This window comes from Dendrobates tinctorius, unplaced genomic scaffold (genome assembly GCF_039654945.1).
Source record: "Dendrobates tinctorius isolate UK_male_01 unplaced genomic scaffold, ASM3965494v1 ptg000105l, whole genome shotgun sequence".
Classification (NCBI taxonomy): Eukaryota; Metazoa; Chordata; class Amphibia; order Anura; family Dendrobatidae; genus Dendrobates; species Dendrobates tinctorius.
In genome coordinates, this window is record NW_027361773.1 from 697,245 (window position 1) to 721,494 (window position 24,250).

Below are 24,250 nucleotides of genomic sequence, written 5' to 3' on the forward strand. Positions count from 1 at the left end.
TGATCTTGAGGCCAGGCGTGACACTGGGGGATCCACAATCGGAGATTCCGTCCATCTCTTACAGAGCTCTGGTGCAAACGGGTATCTTGTCTCTAGCGTTCTTTGTCCCGAAAAACGCTTGTCTAGACGTTCCCTGTGCCGCTGCACCATGTCCTCGAACTCTGGATGAGTGCTAAACACTCTATGTGGTCGCCTGGCCTTTTTAAAAGATATTTTATGCCCTGCGGTTAGGGAGACATCCTCCTCAATACCCAGAGTCTGATTGACAGCTTCAGTGAGACTGTCTACCGTTTCCCGACACCCCGGGGTATCCAGGTCCAAGGATTCCTGCATGTCCTCATCCGAACTCTGCTCGCTCCCAGAAAATAGTGACAGTGAGCGAGACGCCGCACTCACGGATGCCGAAGCACCGGAGGGGCCCAGAGACGCCATATGGGTTCTCTCCCTGTACGTCTGCTTAGAGAGAGTGTGGCCCCTGCAGGCCGGCGGCCCTTGTGAGGTGGATGAACCCTCCCGAACAGGCGAGCCGTCATCTCTACCCCTATCCGGGGCCTGAAGGGTCTCAATCGCCTTCGGAAGCGAAGCCATAGACCGAGAAAGTGATAACGCCCATTCCGGGGGATCCGGACCTCTGGGCTCCATTGGAGGGGAGGGCTCCTGGGCGCGTTCGGAACTACAGACTTCACATAACTTAATAGACTGCGCTCGCGGGAACACAACCCCACAGGAAACGCATGCGGTATAAAAAGACGTGTGCTTTTTCCCTTTCCCAGACATACAGCTGAAAAAGGCCAATTTTCTCTCTCTCCCTTTTTTTTTTTTTTCCTAAGGCTAAGGCCTGTTTCACACTTCTGTTTTTGTGTCCGCCAAACGGATCAGTTTCCGTTTTTTTGACGGAAACTGATGCAAACGGATCCGTTTTTAAAAAAACGGATCCGTTTTTTTGACGGATCCGCGGTAACCACTAATGGAAGTCTATGGGACAAAAAAAACGGATCCTGCAAAAAAATGGCGGATCCGTTTTTTTACGGAAACCAACGGATTTTGACGGATTTGAAAAAACGGAAGTGTGAAACAGGCCTAAGGGAAAATGAGGTGAAGGAGGGTAACCTGCCCTAGTGTGGCTCCGGGACGGGGTCGCACTTACCCGGCTCCTCGTGTCTCCCCGCGCTCCTGATTCTGGCTCTATCGGCAAGTCTCCCGAAGCCGCAGGCTAAATTCGGACACTGCCCGCCCGCCCGTGCATGGGCGCGCCATCCTGGCGGTCCCGCCGGTACCCCCCTGAAGCGCTCTCCCTTCCACCGCTGGCATCTCCCCTGGCGCGGGATCTCCACGCATACCGGGCTACAGGTATGGGAGGAAGGAGGGAGGAAGGAGGAAAGAGGAGGGGGAGAAGGGAGGACAGAGGGAAATGGCTGCTGATCACAGCCCTATGCAAACTCTGCAGCTCCAGCACCTGAGTTGCTGGGGCATACGGACTGCACTGACCTGCTCTTTCCCTAAGCAGGCGCTAGCCTGGAGCCTCTCGCTGCCCAGGGGCCCTCCCCACACATCCATACCTGCCCTGAGGTATCCATCTTCGGATACCATGCAGCAGCGCCGTCATGCGTTGGTGGAGCAGTGGGGGCCGCACAGACTAGTCTTGTGCCTCTGTGCAAGCCCATGGTTTTGATACCTAGGGGTGGACAGGGCTAAGTCTGGCATAATGTCCCACGTCGCGGGAGAGGAAACGTGGAGGGACACTCGCACGTGGTCGCCCGTTGCTGGTTTGGGGAAATCGGATCCTTTCAATAGGATGTGTTGCCCCTGTCTTATCTTCACAAAATAAAAAAGAAAAATAGATGTCTGGGGAAAAGTCCCAGAGATGTCCCTCGGTGCAGGAAAGGATACGCGGAGGCGATACTCGCGCGTGCTCGCCCGTTGATGGTTTGGGGAGATCGGACCCTTTCAATAGGGTCCATCGCCCCTGTCTCCTCTTCATAGCGAAAAAAATTAAAAAAAAAAAAATATTCTGGAGAGATCCAGACTGCGTGTGCCTCCATCAGACACTAAGCAAAAACTGGTTTCCGCCCGCTATCGGGACGAGGGTGTATGCGGCGGAGGAGGAGCTAACTTGTTTTTTGTATACTTAGTGTCGGCCTCCAGACGGCAGTAGCTTACACCCACAGTCTCTGTGTCCCCCAATGAGATGAAGGAGAAATACAAAACATGCATTAATGATGTCATTTTACAAACGTATCTTGCCAGCGCCTAAACACATAGAATACAAGATTATACAATAGAATGATAATAGTAATAAAGAACATAAAAACACACAAATGAGCATAAGGAGTGTCATTACAGATCTAACCCTATGTCAAATAGTAGATACAAGATCAGTTATGTCAGAGGCAAAACTAAAACAGCTTTTATCGAGATTACTAAGTGTTAAAGTATACATTCAAGTAATAGGAGTAGGGAAAGTTTGGTCCCATTTATACTATTTCTTGTGGAAGTTACTGAATTGGTCGTTAGCCAATGCGAAATGCAACTCGTGAGATCTGTGTTGAGTGATCAACTGTAAAATATCATCAACTTTGGGAAGGAAACAGTTCTTCCAATGGAATGCAATGGAATTTTTTAACCACAAGACAAACATGGATGACTATATCTTTTTAGGCAGGGTAAAATTCCTCTAGATTAAGGGAAAGTATGGCCGAGTGAGGTGTGAGGGTTGTGGTTTTGCCTGTAAGTTGGCTAATAATGTGGGAGGTTTACTCATTTTTTCTCCACCGTCTCGCAGAATTCTTGAAACTGCAGGTCAAGTCTTTGACTTTGAATGTCGAGTTTTTTGTCAAGTAGGGTACTTAACTTATTGAATAGGACCTCTATGTTATCAGAGGTTTGTGATTTCGGAGGAGGAATGTCGAGCTCCAAATTAGAACCAAGTGTTTCCATCTTGGACCTGCTTTTGGCCGGAGTTGTGTTTAGGGAGTAGTCACTAGATTCTTCCTCAGACTCAGATATGCCTGCCGTATTGGAGTATTTTTGACCATAGGTTCCAGGCATTCTCAGATTGGCGTTTATGCTTTCTTGTAATTGGACTTCTGGTACAAATGTAACTTTTCTACCTCGATCCGCTTGGTGATAGAGGTCTCCCTGAGGAGATCTAGATCTAATGGGGCTCCGAGCATTGACTTGGTCCCTTGAATGATGTCGGTTGTTAAATGATTTGTCAGATTTCAGAGGGTATTGAGCTTTATTTAAGGGTGAGGTTAAAATTTTCCCCCTGGTTTTAACGCCGCTCATGATGCTGTAGGAGGATCCACTTAGATGCTGAAACGCAAAAACTTCACCAGCGATCTCAGAAGGATGGTGAAGTTGGCCCAGATCTCTGTTGTGACTCCAAACGAGGGTGCGCAGAGGGGTTGCAGTGGGCGATGTTATTATTTATCTCAGGATGTGTTCTGCCGGGATCACAGCTGCGACTCCAATGGAAGACGCTCAGGAGAGGTCGCAGGTGTGATGGAATTGGAGACTGAGGTGCATTCAGAGACTTTGCAGCGTCACCGTTTATTAGTTTGAGAGGATTGATCAACTGAGAACGCAGCTGCGATCTCGCATCTCTGCTGATATAGAGCGCCGATTCTAGGCTGATTTATGGCTCTCCAGAAAGTCTATATATGCTAAGGGGAGGAGGTCAGGGCGATCTGTCATCTAATACTCACAGCCCCTACGATCTCCCGTGGTGAGCTTCTTTTTGCAGGCCGCAACGTCTGGACCGGGGTCTCAAGGGAAACGCAGCTGCCTCCCGGATCACGCAAGCAGAGGGAAAGGCTGGGTAGGCCTTACAATAACATGCTGATTCCCACTTGCAGGTTGAGGGTCCTGACTAGCGTCGCTAGTGTGGGTGAGCTAGGAGCAGGTCCAGAGGGGTTGTGGAGTGTTGATTGAGGCTCTGGAAGCAGGGAGGCTGCAGCCATGGAAGTCCGGGTGGCTGCACAGTGGTAATTTAGTCCGAGGCTTTGCGGCCCAGTGGCGTGGAAGGCCTCAGATAATTTCTATGCTCCAGGAGGTCCAAAAATGTCAGTTTTGGTCTCAAAATGTTCCTAATAGGGTGAGGGGTCCTTCCTAAAAGGTATCCAGGCAGAATGGCATGGACTAGTCGAGTTGAGAGTCGGGTTGGGAGCTTTTTCTCAGGAGCTCCCTATTCCTAAGTCTCACATGCTAGTGAGCTAGGCCACGCCCTCAAAACATTGTCTCTACCCCAAAAATGGTATAGGAAAAAACGTCAGCTCAGACACAAAAAATAAGCCATCACACAGCACTATATCCCCAAAATTTAAAGAGTTATGGGTCTCAGAAAATGGCAACACAAGAAAAGTTTTTTTTTTCTTTACAAACTACAGTACCCAATTTTTTTTCACTACTTAAATGAAAAAAAAAAACTATACGTTTGTTATCTGCGTAATCGTACTGAACTGGAGAATTAGTATGCCAGATCAGTTTTACCACATAGTGAACATGGTAAATAACCCCACCCCCCAAAAAAATTAATACATTTTTAAATTAAAATTTTTTTCAATCTCAATGCACATGGAATTTTTCGCTCTTTCCAGGACGTCACATGATAAAATAAATGATCTCATTCAAAAGCACAACTCGAGTCACAAAAAAACAAGCCCTCATACGGTTATGAGAACGGAAAAATAAAGTTGTGGCTCTTGGAAAGAGAGGAGGAAAAAATTAAAGCAAAAACAGGGAAAGAGATTAACTGGTTGTTTCTGTTAAAATTGCTTTTCAGAATGCAGAAGCCACTTGTTAAACTATTATAGGAGAGCCTACACACCTACGGTATATATGATCTCCAAACAAGAATAGTCACCGAATCATACAAATATATAAAACCAAAAGGACTTTTCAATTGGAACAATGACAACATTATAAGCGATGTACCCAAGAGAAACAAAGAAAATAAAGGGGTAAACAAATATATAGTATAAAACTAAAGTTGATTAATGAGTATATACGAAAAATATACAAAAAACAGTGGTACCTAGGAGAGGTCAGAATAAAAGAAAAAGTCAGAAAATTTAAGTTGTACAGTAGTCTATAATTAGACCAAAAATCATTGATGTAAACCAGATATGGAATAACAATGGGAGGGAAAAAAAACAGCCATGTATCCAAAAGTATGCACAATATGGGTGCATGAAAGCCCCCAAAATAAGCCAAAAAATGTGCTAAGGACAAATCCCATAGTAATCTGACCATAAAGGATGTCCAAGAAAATAGAGGACTCATTTGTGGCTAAACTCAAACTATATGTACATGCAGCAGTAAAAGCCACATGCGGTATACCTTGAAACATAGCCTGTTAGTAGAAAAAGAAAAGGAAAAAGGGCGCACAAGCACCTCGAAGCGCGTTTCACCAACACTGGACTTTGTCAGGACATGATTTAATGAATATATTTATGCTGTGTTTTACTTTGCAAGACACCGACCTTAACACAGGTATTAAATACATCTGCATGATAAGCTTTGCCATGAGTGGCTGTAAATTCTTTCAGATTGTGGCCAGATGAAAATACAGGTCCATTTGCTGGAAAGAAAACAATAACAGGAAAAACATAATGATGTTTTGTTATAAGATCTGTGAGTTAAATAAAGAAGCAGAAATAGTAACTTAGGGAAATGCAACAATAACCCCTTAACCCCTTAACGACCAGGGGTATTTTTGGTTTTGCATTTTCATTTTTCCCTCCCCTTCTTTCCAGAGCCATAACTTTTTTATTTTTCCGTTTATATGGCCATGTGAGGGCTTATTTTTTGCGGGACGAGTTGTACTTTTAAATGACACCATTGGTTTTAGCATGTCGTATACTCGAAAACGGGAAAAAAATTCCAAGTGCGGTGAAATTGCCAAAAAAGTGCAATCCCACACTTGTTTTTTGCTTGGCTTTTTTGTTAGGTTCACTAGATGCTAAATCTGACCTGCCATTATGATTCTCCAGGTCATTACGAGTTCATAGACACCAAACATGTCTATGTCCTCTTTTATCTAAGTGGTGAAAAAAAAATCCAAACTTTGCTAAAAAAAAAAAAAAAAAAAAAATTGCGCAATTTTCCGAGACCCGTAGCGTCTCCATTTTTCATGATCTGGGGTCGGGTGAGGGCTTATTTTTTCCGTGCCGGACTGACGTTTTTAATGATACCACTTTTGTGCAGATACGTTCTTTTGATCGCCCGTTATTGCATTTCAATGCAATGTCTTGGTGACCAAAAAAACGTAATTCTGGCGTTTTGAATTTTTTTCTCGCTACGCCGTTTAGCGATCGGGTTAATGCTTTTTTTTATTGATAGATCGGGCGATTCTGAACGCGGCGATACCTAATATGTGTATGTGGGATTTTTTTTTACTGTTTTATTTTGATTGGGGCGAAAGGGGGGTGATTTGAACTTTTATGTTTTTTTAATTTTTTTTTATTTTTAAACATTTTTTTTATTTTTTTTTACTTTTGGCATGCTTCAATAGCCTCCATAGGAGGCTAGAAGCTTGCGCAACCCGATCGGCTCTGCTACATATGGGCGATGAGCAGATCGCCCATATGTAGCAGATTTACTGCTGTGCTTTCAGTGCCGACCACCGGGTGGCGCTGAAAGCCTTATGCCTGGAACAACCATAGAGGTCTCATAGAGACCTCTGGTTGTCCAGGCAACGTGACGCCGACCCCCGATCACGTGACGGGGGTCGGCGATGACGTCATTTCCGGCCCGGCGGCCGGAAATGCTATTTAAATGCCCGCTGTCAGCTTTGATAGCGGCATTTAACTAGTTAATAGGCGCGGGCGGACGGCGATTCCGCTCGCGCCTATTGCGGGCACATGTCAGCTGTTCATAACAGCTGACATGTCCCGGCTTTGATGCGGGCTCAGCGCCGGAGCCCTCATCAAAGCAGGGGAGATGTCCGATGACGGACTGTGTCCGTCATTGGACATTAAGGGGTTAAAGGGAATGTGCTGTGATTTTAATGTTTGGATTAACTATTAATTATATAATCAATTATTAAAACTAATAATACAGTACATTTCATTTTAAAAAAATATTAAAAATAATTATTTTTTGTGCAGCCACTGGGGGCTGTCATTTTCATTTGCTGGTGTGCAAGTGTCTGAACACGACACTTAAGGTCCCATTATATTTAGCGATGCACCAGCGATCCCGACAACGATACGACCCGGTCAGGATCGCTGGTGCATCGCTAAATGGTCGCTAGTGAGCTGCCAAACAGGCAGATCTCACTAGCGATGCAGCAGCGGTCGGGGGTCGTCACTTACCTGTCACACGCAGCCAGGGTGACGTCTTCCGCCCGCGTCCATGGAGTCGCTAGGGATATCGCTATTGCGTCACAAAATCGGTGACGCTTTAGCGATATCGCTATCGATCTCGCTATGTGTGAAGGGAGCTTTACACACTTCAAATATGGCAGCCCTTGGGCATAGGAGACTGCAGTCTGTGTCCGAACTCATTTCCTACACGGTGGCTGGGACCTCGGCGTGTCCCCTGAGCTGTCCAGGTCACAGCTGTGGGGGAGCCAGGTGCCATTTCATTGTGATCCGCTACAAATTGTAGCTACATGTTCCCCCTGGCACTACTCAGTGATAGGAGGTGCAGAGATCTGGCGAACACTTAGCGGAGGTCCATGATGTGCCAAGTATCACAGGGGTGATCAGTAGCCTGACACTGAACTACTGTCAGGCTGCACTCCTATTCTGACTGCTGGAAAAGTCTCCGCCACAGAGTCGCTTTCAGCGGTGGAACACTGCAGAGACTTCTTCCAGTGGTGATAACACCATGGTAGCATGCAATTATTGAAGCATTATCAGGTTTTCCCTCACCACTACTGTTACCGCAGTGTTCACAGCTCAGCAGGGTAATGATCACAATGCTGATCTCTGAGTGAGCCTTGCTATGTCAGTGTAAGCCTCATTGAGATGTTCCTGCGTTACGGACATGTGAAGGAGGCTTTATGCTGACATAGTAGATAAAGTGATAAATCCCACAGTGCCGCATATCTAATGCTGATCACATGTGATAAAGCCCTCAGAGAAGCCTCTAGCATGCTACTCGCGGCGCATCTATTACCAGTGGGGGAAGAAGGCTGTTCGCCGAAACGTACGTAGGGGCTGATATCACCACCCACAGGAGGTAAGCTCTTTGTTTGCACTCGGACAATGTATCTAACCTTTGGTGTAATTTAGTGGTCACTATAATTTTGTGATTTCTGTGCCTGTCTATTAGCGCAATGTTTTGTGGTTAGACATAGTAGCGGTGTGCCTTGAATTTTTGCACACTTCCTAATAAAGGATATGTGGGTGGTGGTAGCTCTATTTGGGTTTCCGACCTTTTTAATGTTTGTGTGATGTATGTATTTTTATACTAAATAAAGATTATTATATTTCTGATTTTTTGGGTTCATATGTGGTTTTTTTTCGGTTCTATGGATATAGGAGGCTATATAGGGGGGCTGTGTGTGGGCTCATACTATTTATGGGGGCATGTCAGCATACTTAATTCTGCTTACGAACATTAACATAATGATGACATTAAAGAAGAACTACCATCAAAATTTTAATCCTCAATATTGTCACGATTCCTCTGCTCAGAGTGTCTGGAACTCTGTGATGGACAGCTCTGTCATCCTATCCAGTGCTTGGGCGTGCTGAGCCGTCGTGCTTTCATTGACAGCTCGGTTGACCTATCTGACTGGAAGGTGCAGAGATTTCCACAGGTGCTCCATGTTCGTGGTAATTGCCCTGTTATTTAGGTGAGCTATCTGGCCCAGATCATTGCCATTCAAAAGCTTGTGCTCTCTGGTGTACGCTGTACGCTGTGCAGTAAGCTGTGATCTTCCGCTGCTGACCTTTGGACCGTGTTCAGACTATCCGTTTGTTATTGCACCTTTCCTTATCCACTATTTCTCTGGTACTCTGACGCTGGATTGTGACCTGACTTGTGACTTCGTATTTTCCCTTGGTTTACTACGTGATCTTTTGGTATTGACCCCGAAACGTCTGACTGCACTGATTCACGGGTTATCCGTGGATTGTGACTAGCGTCATATACATAATATTAATACATTGCAGTTATATTATATAGCACAGTGTACTTACAATTGCTCATTTTGCCTTTCTACCCAACTAATTCTTCTCTATCCCATTAGGTCTAAGACAACTCGGGATTAAAAACTGACTAGCTGAATCCTGGTAAGCTCTATGTAGAAACAGGACAATTGTAATTAATAAGTTAAAGGAAACCTGTCACCAGAAAAAGCAGTAAAAACCCAAACAATGCCAGGTGGAATAAAGTTAATTTTTCTCACAGAGTTGGGGTAAGTGCGTGTGCGGGGCAGGTTAACCCCTTATCTGCAGGTTAATAGCGTTTTTTCTGGTGGCAGATTCTCTTTAATAGTAAGCAGAACTCATTTCAGCCTAACGGTTCGGCCCTCAGAACAGTCAGTCTCTCATGTGGCCCTTCGGGAAAATTGTTTGTCCACCCGTTTTAACCCCCGGAGCTTTTTTGGTTTTGCATTTTCGTTTTTGGCTCCCCTCCTTCCCAGAGCCATAACTTTTTTATTTTTCCGTCAATATGGCCATGTGAGGGCTTATTTTTTGTGGGACGAGTTGTACTTTTGAACGACACCATTGGTTTTACCATGTCTGGTACTAGAAAACGGGGAAAAAATTCCAAGTGCGGTGAAATTGCAAAAGTGCAATCCGACAGTTGTTTTTTGGTTGGCGTTTTTGCTAGGTTCACGAAGTGCTAAATCTGACCAGCCATTATGATTCTCCAGGTCATTCCGAGTTCATAGACACAAAACATGTCTAGGTTCTTTTTTTATCTAAGTGGTAAAAATTTTTCCAAACTTTGCTAAAAAAAAATAAATAAATTCCAAGACCCGTATCGTCTCCATTTTTCGTGATCTCGGGTTGGGTGAGGGCTTATTTTTGGCGCGCCGAGGTGACGTTTTTAGTGATACTATTTTGGTGCAGATACGATCTTTTGATCTCCAGTTATTGCATTTTAATGCACTGTCTTAGCGACCAAAAAGCGTAATTCTGGCATTTTGAATTTTTTTCTCGCCGTTTAGCGATCAGGTTAATCCTTTTTTTTATTGATCGGGCAATTCTGAACGCGGCGATACCTAATATAATAATAATAATACATTTTATTTTTATAGCGCCGACATATTCCGCAGCACTTTACATTTCAGAGGGGATTTGTACAGACAATAGACATTACAGCATAACAATAATCACATACAGTAGATTATAACAAATACCAAGAGGAAAAAGGGCCCTGCTCGCAAGCTTACAGTCTATGAGGAAAGAGGGAGACACGAAAGGTGGGTGGTAACAGTTACCCTGATTGTATGGACCAGTCATAATGTTAAGTGTGTAACAGTACAGACACAGAGGGCTAATGGAGGCATAAAGCATGTGGGAACATGATGCGGGGAACCTGGTTATGGTAAAACTTTTGGCTCTGCCACACAGGGATAGATTAGGTTAATGTGTTGGGGTGGTAGGCCAGTCTGAATAAATGCGTTTTCAGGACACACTTAAAATTGTGGGGATTGGGGACTAATCGTATTGACCTGGGAAGTGCATTCCAAAGAATTGGTGCGGCACGTGTAAAGTCTTGGAGACGGGAGTGGGAGGTTCTGACTATTGAGGATGCTAATCTCAGGTCATCAGCAGAACGGAGGGCGCGGGTAGGGTGGTATACTGAAACAAGGGAGGAGATGTAGGGTGGTGCTGAGCCATGGAGGGCTTTGTGAGTGAGGGTAATAAGTTTATACTGAATTCTGGAGTGGATGGGTAGCCAGTGTAATGACTGGCACAAGGTAGAGGCATCGGTGTAACGATTGGTGAGGAATATGATCCTGGCTGCAGCATTCAAGACAGATTGGAGGGGGGAGAGTTTGGTAAGAGGGAGACCGATTAGAAGAGAGTTACAATAGTCGAGACGAGAATGAATAAGAGAAACAGTAAGAGTTTTTGCAGAGTCAAAGGTAAGAAAAGGTCGAATTCTAGAAATGTTTTTGAGGTGCAGATGACAAGAGCGAGCCAGTGATCGAATGTGGGGGGCAAAGGAAAGCTCGGAATCAAGTATGACCCCAAGACAGCGGGCCTGTTGCTGGGGAGTAATAGTGGAACCACACACAGAAATGGCAATGTCGGGTATAGGTACATTAGTAGAGGGAGGAAACACCAGGAGTTCAGTCTTTGACAGGTTCAGTTTCAGATATAGTGAGGACATGATATTAGACACAGCGTTTAGACAATCGTCGGTGTTTTCTAGAAAGGCTGGCGTGATGTCAGGAGAAGAAGCGTATAATTGGGTGTCATCAGCATAGAGATGGTACTGGAAATCAAATCTACTGATTGTTTGACCAATAGGGGCAGTGTACAAGGAGAAGAGGAGGGGACCTAGAACCGAACCTTGGGGGACCCCAACAGTAAGGGGAAGATGAGAGGAGGAGGAACTGGCAAAAGATACAGTAAAGGAGCGGTCAGAGAGATAGGAGGAGAACCAGGAGAGAACGGTATCCTTGAGGCCAATGGAACGGAGCATAGTGAGGAGGAGCTGATGATCCACAGTGTCGAATGCTGCAGAGAGATCCAAGAGAATTAGCATGGAGTAGTGACCATTTGATTTAGCTGTTAGCAGATCATTAGAGACTTTAGTGAGGGCAGTTTCAGTGGAGTGTAAAGAGCGGAAACCGGATTGGAGAGGGTCGAGAAGAGAGTTTTCTGAGAGATAGCGGATAAGACGGGAGTGGACCAGGCGTTCCAGGAGTTTAGAGATGAAGGGAAGATTAGAGACAGGTCTATAGTTAGCGGTACAGTTTTGGTCGAGGGATGGTTTTTTAAGTAGTGGATGTATGATGGCATGCTTAAATGAGAAGGGAAAAATACCAGAAGAGAGAGAGAGGTTAAATATTTTAGTTAGGTGAGGGGTGACAGCAGGGGAAAGGGACTGAAGGAGCTGTGACGGAAATGGGTCACTGGTGCAAGTAGTTGGGCGAGAAGATGCAAGGAGCCTGCTTACTTCTTCTTCTGTGACTGGTTCAAAATCAGAGAGTGAGTTAGATGCAGTGGGGGAGGGAGGACAGTGCATGGTATGAGGTGATTGGGAGATAATTTCCTGTCGGATCTGGTCAATTTTTTCTTTGAAGTAATTGGCCAGATCGTCAGCTCGGAGCTCCGTGGTTGGGGCCTGTACTCTTGGATTGAGTAGTGAATGAAAAGTGTCAGAGACGTTTCGGGTTATTGGACAGTGAGGTGATGAGGGTGTTGAAATAGGTTTGTTTGGAGAGGTGAAGGGCAGTGTTGTATGTTCTAAGCATAAACATAAAATGGATGAAATCTTCGGGTAGATTGGATTTTCTCCACAGACGTTCAGCGCACCTGGAGCACCGCTGCAGGAAACGTGTTTGCACCGTGTGCCAGGGTTGTCGCCGTCTGCGTTGTGGTGTTCTATTTATAGGGGGTGCAAATTCATCCAGGGCACTTTGAAGTGTTTCATTGTAATGCTTCAATGCAGAATCAGGACAGGAGAGGGAGGAGATAGGGGCCAATGAAGACTGCAAGTTCTTCATAAGTTTCTGGGTGTTAATGGCCTGTATGTTTCTATAAGTATGGACAGTGGGGGTGACCTGAGCAGCATGGCAGTTCTTGATAGAGAATGAAAGAAGATTGTGGTCAGAGAGCGGGAGAGGGGAGTTTGCAAAATCATCCACTGCACAAAGCCGAGAGAAGACCAAGTCGAGGGAGTTTCCGTCTTCATGCGTTGGAGAATTAGTAAGCTGCGAAAGGCCAAATGAGGAGGTTAGAGATAAAAGGTGAGTAGCAGATGGTGAGAGGGGAAGAGCAATGGGGATGTTTAAATCACCCATGATGAGGGTAGGGATGTCACAGGAGAGAAAATGTGGAAGCCAAGTGGCAAAATGATCCAGGAACTGATGGGAGGGGCCGGGAGGACGATACACCACCGCCACTCGCATGGAGAAGGGGGTGTAGAGTCTGACGGCATGGACCTCAAAAGAAGGGAAGACAAGTGAGGGTACTTGAGGGATAACCTGAAAGGTACATTTTGGTGATAGGAGCAGACCAACGCCTCCACCAGCTCTATTGTCTGATCTTGGGGTATGAGAGAAGTGAAGCCCCCCGTATGAAAGAGCAGCAGCAGCGGTAGTGTCTGACTGCTGGATCCAGGTTTCAGTAAGAGCCAGGAGGTTAAGAGAATTAGAAAGGAAAAAGTCATGAATGAAGGAGAGTTTGTTACACACTGAGCGAGAATTCCAAAGTGCACAATTAAGAGAGACAGATGGCATGCAGGGAATATTAATAAGATTAGAGGGGTTTCTGAGTGTAGCAGTCAGGAGGTTTGACTTTCTATAACATGGGGGACCAGGGTTGGGAGCAATGTCTCCTGCGACTAGGAGAAGGAGGCTAGAAAGAGTGAGCAGATGGTTAAGTGATTTGTGAGAGGGTCTCTGATGTTGAATGGTGGGACTGAGTGGATCTGTGCAGTTTAACAACGTGAAAAGAGCATGAGTGCTATACATAGGAGAGGAAAGAAGCGAGGGGCCAATGTGGATGGAGTGTAGAGAGTTAATGCCAGGGCGGTGGATGTGTGTGAATGCAGTGGCCAGGATATAAATTACACAAATGCATATGGTATATATTTGTTGTACTCCAAATGTACAGGGAGTAGATGGATATAAATGTCTTACCTGTCTCCTGCCCTGTCTAACTGCCATGTTATAACTGCCAGTACTTTGATAAACTGTACTTCGATAAAGTGTGCATAAATGCTATCCCCAAGCTATGTCTGAATATATAGGAGGATAAGACTTAGGACTTTTTTTTTTTTTTTGGGCTCTCTCTTCTTGTTAATCAATCACACTAAATTGAGACACCAGGACCCAATAAAATGTTGTGGTCAAATAAACACATGTCCAGCACTACATGGATCATAAAGCACTTTGAAAAGTTTCTTGACCTCACAACATAAGGGGACAAGCAGAGTAAGTTGAAAAAAACTATATTCCATATAGAAGCTTGCAGAGTTGAAAACACAGAGATAGCATTCAGGATTAACTGCTTGCTGACATTGAATGGAGACACAGGAGTGGATTCAGAGCAGAGATTGGAAAAGCTGGTTACCATATAGAAGCTTGCAGAGTTGAAAACAGTATGTTGAAAACAGTATGTAATATGTGTATGTTTGATTTTATTTTTATGGTTTTATTTTGAATGGGGCGAAAGGGGGGCAATTTAAACTTACATTTTTTATTTTTAAACACTTTTTTTTGTTACCATTGGCATGCTTAAATAGAACCTTCCACAACCCGATCGCCTCGGCTACATAGAGGTGATGAGTAGATCGCCTCTATGTAGCAGAATTACTCTCTTGGGTAACAGCAATCCAGCAATGACAGCCATAGAGGTCTCCAGGAGACCTCGGGTTGTCATGCCGACACACCGGTCGGAAGCGCCATTTAAATGCTGTTATCAACATTTGACAGCAGCATTTAACTAGTTAATAGCCACGGGAGGATCACGATTCCACCCACGGCTATTGCGGGCACGTCAGCTATTCAAAACAGCTGACATGTCCCGGGAAAGATGTAGGCTCAGCGCAGGAGCCCACATCAAAGGGAGGGATAAAGACATAGGCGTACTATTACGCCCGATGTCGGTAAAGGGTTAAAGACGTATTCCCATCTCAAACATTCTAAATGTCTGACACTGGAGTACCCTTATGAGTATCAGCCTGTTTTGGGTCTCAGAGATCAGGCTAAGGGCCAAACCTTTTTCATTGTTTTGTTGCAGCTGAATGTGAATTTGTTTTTGATGGAACAAGTTGCATGTCACAATATTTTGGCATGCATATAACTTACTAGATGGTGGCCCAATTCTAACGCATCAGGTATTCTAGAATATATATGCAGTTTATTTGTGAAGATTTAATAATAATCCAATAATGCACCCCCCAATCCTGATATGTATGGTTCTCTCACCCCCAATCCTGATATGCATGCTACCCCCTCAACCCCCTATCCTGGTATGCATGGTCCCCTGACCCCCCTAATCCTGGAATGCATGGTCCTCTCACCCCCCAATCCTGGTATGCATGGTCCCCTCACCCCCCTTTCGTGGTATGCATGGTCCCCTCACCCCCCTTTCGTGGTATGCATGGTCCCCTCACCCCCCTTTCCTGGTATGCATGGTCCCCTCACCCCCCTTTCCTGGTATGCATGGTCCCCTCACCCCCCTTTCCTGGTATGCATGGTCCCCTCACCCCCCTTTCTTGGTATGCATTGTCCCCTCACCCCCCAATCCTGGTATGCATGGTCCCCTCACCCCCCAATCCTGGTATGCATGGTCCCCTCAACCCCCCTATCCTGGTATGCATGGTCCCCTCACCCCCCAATCCTGGTATGCATGGTCCCCTCACCCCCCTTTCCTGGTATGCATGGTCCCCTCACCCCCCTTTCCTGGTATGCATGGTCCCCTCACCCCCCCTTTCCTGGTATGCATGGTCTCCTCATCCCCTAATCCTGGTATGCATGGTCCCCTCATCCCCCAATCCTGGTATGCATGGTCCCCTCATCCCCCAATCCTGGTATGCATGGTCCCCTCATCCCCCAATCCTGGTATGCATGGTCCCCTCACCCCCCAATCCTGGTATGCTTGGTTCCCTCACCCCCAATCCTGGTATGCATGGTCCCCTCACCCCCCTTTCCTGGTATGCATGGTCCCCTCACCCCCCTTTCCGTGTAGCCGCGACCAATCAGCGTCGCGGCCCTCTGTCCGCGATCAATCAGCAACGCGGCCCTGTAGCCGCGACCAATCACTGTCGCGGCCCTGTACAAAAATGTTAAAACATAAAAAAAAGTTATTCTCACCTTCCGACGGCCTCCTGTCTTCTTTCCACACGCCTGGCCTCGCGTTCCCAGTAATGCTTTGCGGCTTAGACCGCTGATGACGTCGGTCTTCTTTCCCGCTCTCGCGAGAGTGACATCATCAGCGGTCTAAGCCGCAAAGCATTACTGGGAACGCGAGGCCGGGTGTGTGGAAAGAAGACAGGAGGCCGTCGGAAGGTGAGAATAACTTTTTTTAATTTTAATTCTCTTTTTTAGAGATTAAGGCCTGCGCCTGCCGCTGATTGGTCACGACTGCCAGGCCCCCGCCAGGCCGCGACCAATCAGCAGCCCGCCATTTCGGTTACAGACAGACACGATAAGGTGTTTATATATATATAGATTTGATTAAATTGTTATTTTTAAAGGAGGAAAAATTCACACAGGGCATTTTTGCTGCGTTTTGTTTCTGCAGCAAAACCTGATTTCTTGGCAGGAAAGAAGCTGGGTCAAAAACGCAGGTTTAGGTACGATTTTTGGTGCGTTTTTTTCATGCGTTTGTGTCGTTTTGTGCATGGTAATGAAGTTGAGTTTAGTTTATATATCACAAATAAAAAAAAATATTACCGCCATGATTAGTTGGGAAACATTAATGTTCATCCTCCTATACCAAGACATGGCTAACACCTCACTACTACCAGACACTACCTCACAAGAGTTCACTATCAGGTCACCTCACAATAGCTCTTAAGGGTATATGCAAACGCTGCGGATCCACAGCGGATTTGGCGCTGCAGATCCGCAAGCAATGTACAGTACCATGTTAGCCAATGGGATTTCAAAACCGCAGTGCCCACGGTGCGGATTTTTCCACGCGGATTTGCTGTGGTTTTAAATCTGCAGCATGTCAATTCTTTCTGCGGATTCTGCAGTGGTTTGACACCTGTTCCATTGTCCAGGTGTCAAACCGCAGGGGAAAACCGCTGGCAAATCCACAGGTCACTTTACCTGCGGTTTTACCTGCAAATCCGTGCGGAAAAATCTGCAGGTGAATCCGCACAGTGTGCACTCACCCTAACACCTCACTACTACCTGACTCTACCTCACAATAGCTCACTGTCACACTATGCACACCTCACAGCTCTTGGCTGTGAGGCCACTTCCTGCTGGCCATGACTTTTCTGCACAAAAAAAGCAGCAAGTAATGATTCCTGTGTTTTTTCCAACACCCATTGAAGCCAATGGGTGAAAAACGCAGCAAAAACGCTGAAAGAAGTCACATGCTCTACGTCCGAAAAACGCAGCAAAGCACAAAATCCTGATCACACAAAACAAAAAAACAATGTGTGTGCATGAGATTTCTGAAAGCTTATAGGCTTTGCTGGTAATGGAAAACGCAACTGAAAATTAGCATAAAAAAATGGAAAAAAAACGCAGCAAAAGAGTCCTGTGTGAACTTACCCTAACAGTTCTACTTTTATCTGAATTTTCTACAATGTAGTAAACATTTTTGACTAAAACATTTGTAATATTATGGGTTACAATGAAGAACTCTAACTGTGAAGGGATTCTGACAGCAGGATTTCATGCCCAACAAGAATGATTGTAGATCTGAAGCCTTTGTCACTCCAGCTCATAGAGGCGGCGCTGAGCTGGAGTGACAGAGGCTTCAGATCTACTATTTTTCAAATCAATTTAAAATGCTGATTTCTCTGTAATTGAGGAACGGACTGACCATTTGTTTGAAAGTTTTGCTGGATTTGTCTTTGAAAGAGCTAAATGTGCATATAAATAGCTTGGGTGGTGAAATCCATGAGAAGTGTGATGGTCAGCCACAGTAATCTGTACCATGTTATGACCAGGCCAGATGATGCCCATGTGCGACGCACTACCTGATGACAAATGACACAGGAGTGGTGGCTCTTTAAATTTAACTACAGCCAAATTGATGGATGTGTACACACATTATTTGGACAACATGAATAAAGCTGAAGGCAACTAATAAATAATAAAAACATTGATTATGAATAAATGAATTAAAAGACTACAACCTATTTTTGAGTTGCTGTTAAATGCTTGTACGTTGTCTTCCCTCTTACCTACTAACGTTCATTTTTTTCAATTGTTAACATACTTGGAGTATTAGATCATGACGTGCATGAATTATTCATATAAAGAGAATGTATGACTACAGATTGTAACTCTCGGAATACCTGCAATCACAATGACCCTCAAATCTTTGTCATCAACTTCATGTAAGATGTCTTTCTCAAGTGATTGAAGCATAGCAAATGACAGGGCATTTCTCTTCTGAGGATTGTTCAGTGTTATTTTCCTGTACAGAAATAGGTGATAGTTATAACCAACAAGTTCTACGGCACTTTGCAATTATGGTAAGCAACAAATACAATTGGCTGTCAGTGTGTGATTATTGGGTGGTCAACACTAAGTATTCCTATCAGTCAGTAGTACCATTTTGATCTATAAGGCCGGAGTTACAATTGCGAGAAACTCGGAATGAGAGTCTTTCACGTTAATACCCGGCACTCGGATCGGAGATTTCAGCTGCATAGAAATACATGGAGCTGAATGCTCCAATCCGAGTGCCAGTGGCAGTGCCGGGTATTGACGTGCGAGACTCGTCTGAGTTTCTTGCAAGTCTGACCCCAGCCTAAAGCTGTGTTTTGTACTGAAGTTCAGCACCATTAAGCAAATCTATAAGCAGAATTTCACTTTCAAACTATACGAGTGATCTTATAGGTGCGTCATGTCGTGTAATTTCCCTTTGATGTGCCATCTGACGAGGAACCCGCATATTTTCCAGCACACGACGCCTGAGTTGATCAGCTGTCCAGCTGTCTCAGTTTAACAGCTGCAGGTGGAATCCCGATCCACCCGCAGCTGTTAAAATGTTAAATGCCATTTGTCAATCTCTGAGAGCGGCATACAACATGCTCGCGCCGGAAGTGCTTCACTCATCCTGCCCCAGTCACATGATTGCGGATGGGCTGGCATGACAACCAGGGGCTTGCTGAAGACCCCAGGCTTGTCATGGCAGACCTGCTATGAGCTCCGCCCAGTGCCCGACGTTCATAGCAGATGAACATTTCTGCTATACATAGGAGACTTAAAGCTACAATCATCTGCAGCTTCAGCCCTGCTAAGGGGACTATTGAAGAGAGTAAAAAGTAGAAAAAAAATATTTTTCAAAATAAAAAAAAAAAAAATCTAAAAGTTGAAACCACCCCCCTTTTTCCCCATTCAAATAATAATATTAAAAAAAAAACATATTTGGTATTGCCGACTTCAGATTTGCCCTATCAAGTCTAAAAAGAATTACACTGGGAAATGGCATAAAGAGAAAAAAAAAAACTCCAGAATTACGGTACATTTTTTTTGGTCGCTGCAACATTGCAACAACAGGCAATGAAAACAAAGTTTGTACCCCAAAATAGTATTAAATAAAAACATCAGACTGTTGCGCCAAAAAAATAAGCCCTCATCCAGCCCCAGATACCAAAAAATGGAGATGCTACGGGTCTCGGAAAATGGCAAACCTATACATGTTGGGTATCTGGGAACTCGTAATGATCTGAAGAATCATATTGTCAGGTCAGTTTTAGCATTTAGTTAATATAGCAACAAAAAAAAAACCCTCCAAAAAAACAACTGTGGAATTGTACTTTCTTTTTTGCAATTTCACCAAACTTGGGATTATTTTTTCCCATTTTCCAGTACACTATATGGTAAAATCAATGGTGTCATTTAAAAGTACAACTCGTCCCGCAAAAAAAGAAGCCCTCACACGGCCATATTGACAGAAAAATACAAAAATAAAAAGTTATGGCTCTGGGAAGAAAGGGAGCAAAAGACGAAAACTAAAAAAAAAACAAAAAAACAAAATGCCCCGTGGGTTAAAAGGAACCTGTCACCTCTTCTTGCCGCTATAAGATGTGGCCACTGCATTTCATGGCTTATCTACAGCATTCTATAATGCTGTAGATAAGCCCCCGGTCTGACCTGCAAGATAAGAAAAGTTTTATTATACTCACCCGAGGGGCGGTTGGATGCAGTCCGGTCCGATATGTGTCGCAGGTCCAGGTCCACCTCTCATCTTCATGCCATGTCGTCCTTCTGCTTGTTTCATGTCACGCTCCTGCGCAGGCATACTGATCTACCCTGTTGAGGGCAGAGTAAAATACTGCAGTACACAGGCGCTGGGCCTCTCTGACCTTTCCCGGCACCTGCACACTGCAGTACTTTACTCTGCCCTCAACAGGGCGCAACATCCATAAAGCAGGAAGGACGACATCGAATGAAGATGGGAGGCGCCAGATCCAGACTGGCGACACCCATTGGTCCGGACCGCATCCGCCTGCCCGTCCCCCGGTGAGTATAATAAAAGTTATTTTTCTTATCTTTCAGGTCGAGTTGGAGGCTTATCTACACCATTATAGAAAGCTGTATATCAGCCCTGAAAGGCAGTGGCCGCATCTTATAGCGGCAAACAAAAAGAGGTGACAGGTTCCCTTTAAGGGTTTTTTCCCACGCACAAAGCTAATTTTAATCAACATCTCAATTAACAGATCTTTGAATAATAATAACTTCCACAACTGGATGTGTTTAACCCCTTTTCCCTGAAACCTGTTTTCACCTTCATGACCAGGCCAATTTTTACAATTCTGACCACTGTCACTTTATGAGGTCATAACTCTGGAACGGATCCTGGTGATTCTGAGAGTGTCTTCTTGTGACATATTGTACTTTATGATAGTGGTAAAATTTATTTGATAAGTTTGTGAAAAAAAATGGAAATTTGGTTAAAATTTTGCAATTTTCAAACTTAATTTTATGCCCTTAAATCGAAGTCATATCGCACAAAATATAGCTAATAAATAACATTTCCCACATGTCTACTTTACATCAACAATTTTGGAAACAATTTTTTTTGTTAGAAAGTTATAAGGGTTAAAAGTTGACCAGCGATTTCTCATTTTTTACAACAAAATTTGCAAAACCATTCTTTTTAGGGACCACCTCACATTTGAAGCAACTTCGAGGGGTGTATATGGCAGAAAATACCCAAAAATGACACCATTCTAAAAACTGCACCCCTCAGGGTGCTCAAAACCACATTCAAGAAGTTTATTAACCCTTCAGATGATACACATTCCAAAAATTCCTGTGTAAGAAACATTTATTTTTCTTTCACAAAAAATTTCCTTTAGACTTATTTTTTTTTACTTTCACAAGGGTAATATGAGAAAAGGGACAATACATTTTGTTGTGCAATTTCTCCTGAGCATGCCGATACCCCATATGTGGGGGAAATCTATTGTTTGGGTGCACGGCAGGGCTTGGAAGGAAAGGAGCGATATTTTAATTTTTTAATGTAAAATATGCTGGAATGATTAACGGGTGCCATGTCGCATTTGGAGTGCCCCTGATGTGCCTAAACAGTGGAAACCCCACACAAGTGACACCAGTTTGGAAACTAGACCCCTTTGGGACCTTATCTAGATGTGTATTGAGCACCTTGAACCCCAATGTGCTTCACACAAGTATACAGTATAACGTTAAGCCGTGAAAATATTAAAAATTACATTTTTATCAAACAAATCTTTTTTAGCTCCATATTTTGCATTTTCATAAGGGTAACAGGTGAAATTGCTCCACACAATTTGTTGTGCAATTTCTCCTGAGTACACCAATACCCCACATGTGGGAGAATACTACTGTCTGTGCGCACGGCAGGGCTTGGAAGGGAAGGAGTGCCGTTTGACTTTTTGAATGCAAAATTTGATGGAATAATTAGCGGACGCCATGTCGCATTTGGAGAGCCCCTGATGTGCCTAAACAGTGGAAATCCCACACAATGACACCAATTTGGAAACTAGACCCCTTTGAGACCTTACCTAGACATGTATTGAGCACCTTGAACTCCCAGGTGCTTCACAGAAGTTTATAACGTTAAGCTGTGAAAATTAAAAAAAAGTCACAATTTTCTTTTTTTAGCTACAAATTTTGTATTTTCACAAGGGCAAAAGGAGAAAATGGACCCCAAAATTTGTTGTGCAATTTCTCCTGAGTTCGCCTATACCCGTATGTGGTCAAAAAATAATTTTGAGGCACAGTGCAAAGCTCAGAAGGGAAGTAGTGCCATGTTACAGTGCAGATTTTGCTGCACTTGTTTGAGGGTGCCATGTTACATTGACAGAGCCCCTGAGGTGCCAGAACAGAAGAAACCTCCAATAAGTGATCTTATTTTACCAATTAAACCTCTTAATTAATTCATCTAGGGGTGCAGTGATTATATTGACACCACAGGTGTGTCACAAAATTTTACACCATTGGGCAGTGAAGAAAATATCATTTAGATTTTTAGCACCAAAATTGAGTGTTGCCCTAAGTTTTACATTATCACACTGGGAAATGGATTAAAATGGCACCAAAAAAATTCTGCTGAATGTAGAAATACCCCATATGTGCCTGTACTGTACTGCTTACCCATAAGGAGAGACTCCGGGAGGGACAGAGCGCTATTTGCCTCCTGGAGCGCAGATTTTCCTAGACTAGTCTGTGGATTCCATATAAAAAAAAAAAAAATCACTAAGTGAAGTTGCAGTAGAATTTTTATGAATATAGAACAGAGAAATTTAGTACTAAACTGTGTGTATGCTGTGCATTCAGTACTAACCCACCGAAGCGTTTACTCTGCACTCAGTAATAACCCACCAAAGCAGTTACACAGGAAATATGCGCGTGCTGTGCACTCAGTACTCACCCACCGAAGCGGTTACACAGTGTATGTCTATGCTCTGCACTCAGTGCTAACCTACTGAAGCCAGTACACAGAGGGCATGTATATGCTCTGCACTTATTACTAACCTACCAACGTGGGCAGCCACACATAGAGGGTATGTGTATACTGTGCAGAGCACAAGCATGTGTATACTGTGCACTCATTACTAAACAATGAAAGTGAGCACACATACTGGGAATGTGCATGCTGTGCAGTTATTACTAGTCTACTGAAAGCGGTACACATAGTGGGGTATGTGTATACTGGGCACTCAGTACTAAGCCATAGAAGCGGGCACACATAGTGGGTATGTGTACGCCATGCACTAAGCCGGCACACAGTGGGTATGTATGCTGTGCACTAAGCCACAGAAGCGGGCACACAGCAGGTATGAGTATGCCGTGCACTAAGCCACAGAAGCGGGCACACAGTTGGTATATGTATGCCGTGCACTAAACCAGAGAAGCGGGCACGCATAGTGGGTATGTGTTTGCCGTGCACCAAGCCACAAAAGCTGGCACACAGTGGGTATGAGTATGCCGTGTACTAAAACACAGAAGCTGGCACACAGTGGGAATGAGTATGCCGTGTACTAAAACACAGAAGCTGGCACACAGTAGGAATGTGCACGTCGTGCACAAAGCCAGAGAGGCGGGCACACATGGTGGGCATGTGTATGTTGTGCACTAAACACAGAAACAGGCACACAGTTGGTATATGTATGCCGTGCACTAAGCCAGAGAAGCACGCACATATAGTGGACACGTGTAGGCCGTGCAATAAGCCAGAGAATCGGGCACACATACTCACACAGTGGGTATGTGTACGCCATGAACTAAGCCACAGAAGCTGGCACACAGTGGGTATGTGTACGCCATGCACTAAGCCACAGAAGCTGGCACACAGTGGGTGTACGTCGTGCACTAAGGCAGGGAAGTGGGCACACAAAGTGGGAATGTGTACGCCGTGCACTAAACACAGAAGCGGGCACACAGTGGGTACGTGTACGCCGCGCACTAAACACAGAAGCGGGCACGTGTACGCCGCGCACTAAACACAGAAGCGGGCACACAGTGGGTACGTGTACGCCGTGCACTAAACACAGAAGCGGGCACACAGTGGGTACGTGTACGCCATGCACTAAACACAGAAGCGGGCACACAGTGGGTACGTGTACGCCGTGCACTAAACACAGAAGCGGGCACACAGTGGGTACGTGTATGCTGTGCACTAAAGAAGCGGGCACACGGTGGGTATATGTACGTTGTGCACTAAACACAGAAGCGGGCACACAGTGGGTATGTGTACGCTGTGCACCAAACACAGAAGCGGGCATGTGTACGCAGTGCACTAAACACAGAAGCGGGCACACAGTGGGTATGTGTATGCCGTGCACTAAGCCAGAGAAGCACGCACATATAGTGGACATGTGTAGGCCGTGCAATAAGCCAGAGAATCGGGCACACATACTCACACACTGGGTATGTGTACGCCATGCACTAAAACACAGAAGCTGGCACACAGTGTGTGTATGT

At 44.8% G+C, this 24,250-nt stretch overlaps 1 protein-coding gene across 3 annotated transcripts in view; it reads right to left on the minus strand.

Annotated features, from left to right (window-relative positions):
• Positions 1-24,250, minus strand: part of ECHDC3 (enoyl-CoA hydratase domain containing 3) — a 57,941-nt gene that overhangs the window by 19,930 nt on the left and 13,761 nt on the right. For all 3 annotated transcript variants that reach the window (XM_073588988.1, XM_073588989.1, XM_073588987.1), the window contains exons 2-3: positions 18,127-18,248; positions 5,484-5,581 (exon numbers count right to left, since the gene is read on the minus strand). In XM_073588988.1, coding sequence (XP_073445089.1) covers positions 5,484-5,581; positions 18,127-18,248 — 220 coding nt within the window. The remainder of the gene's footprint in view (positions 1-5,483; positions 5,582-18,126; positions 18,249-24,250) is intronic.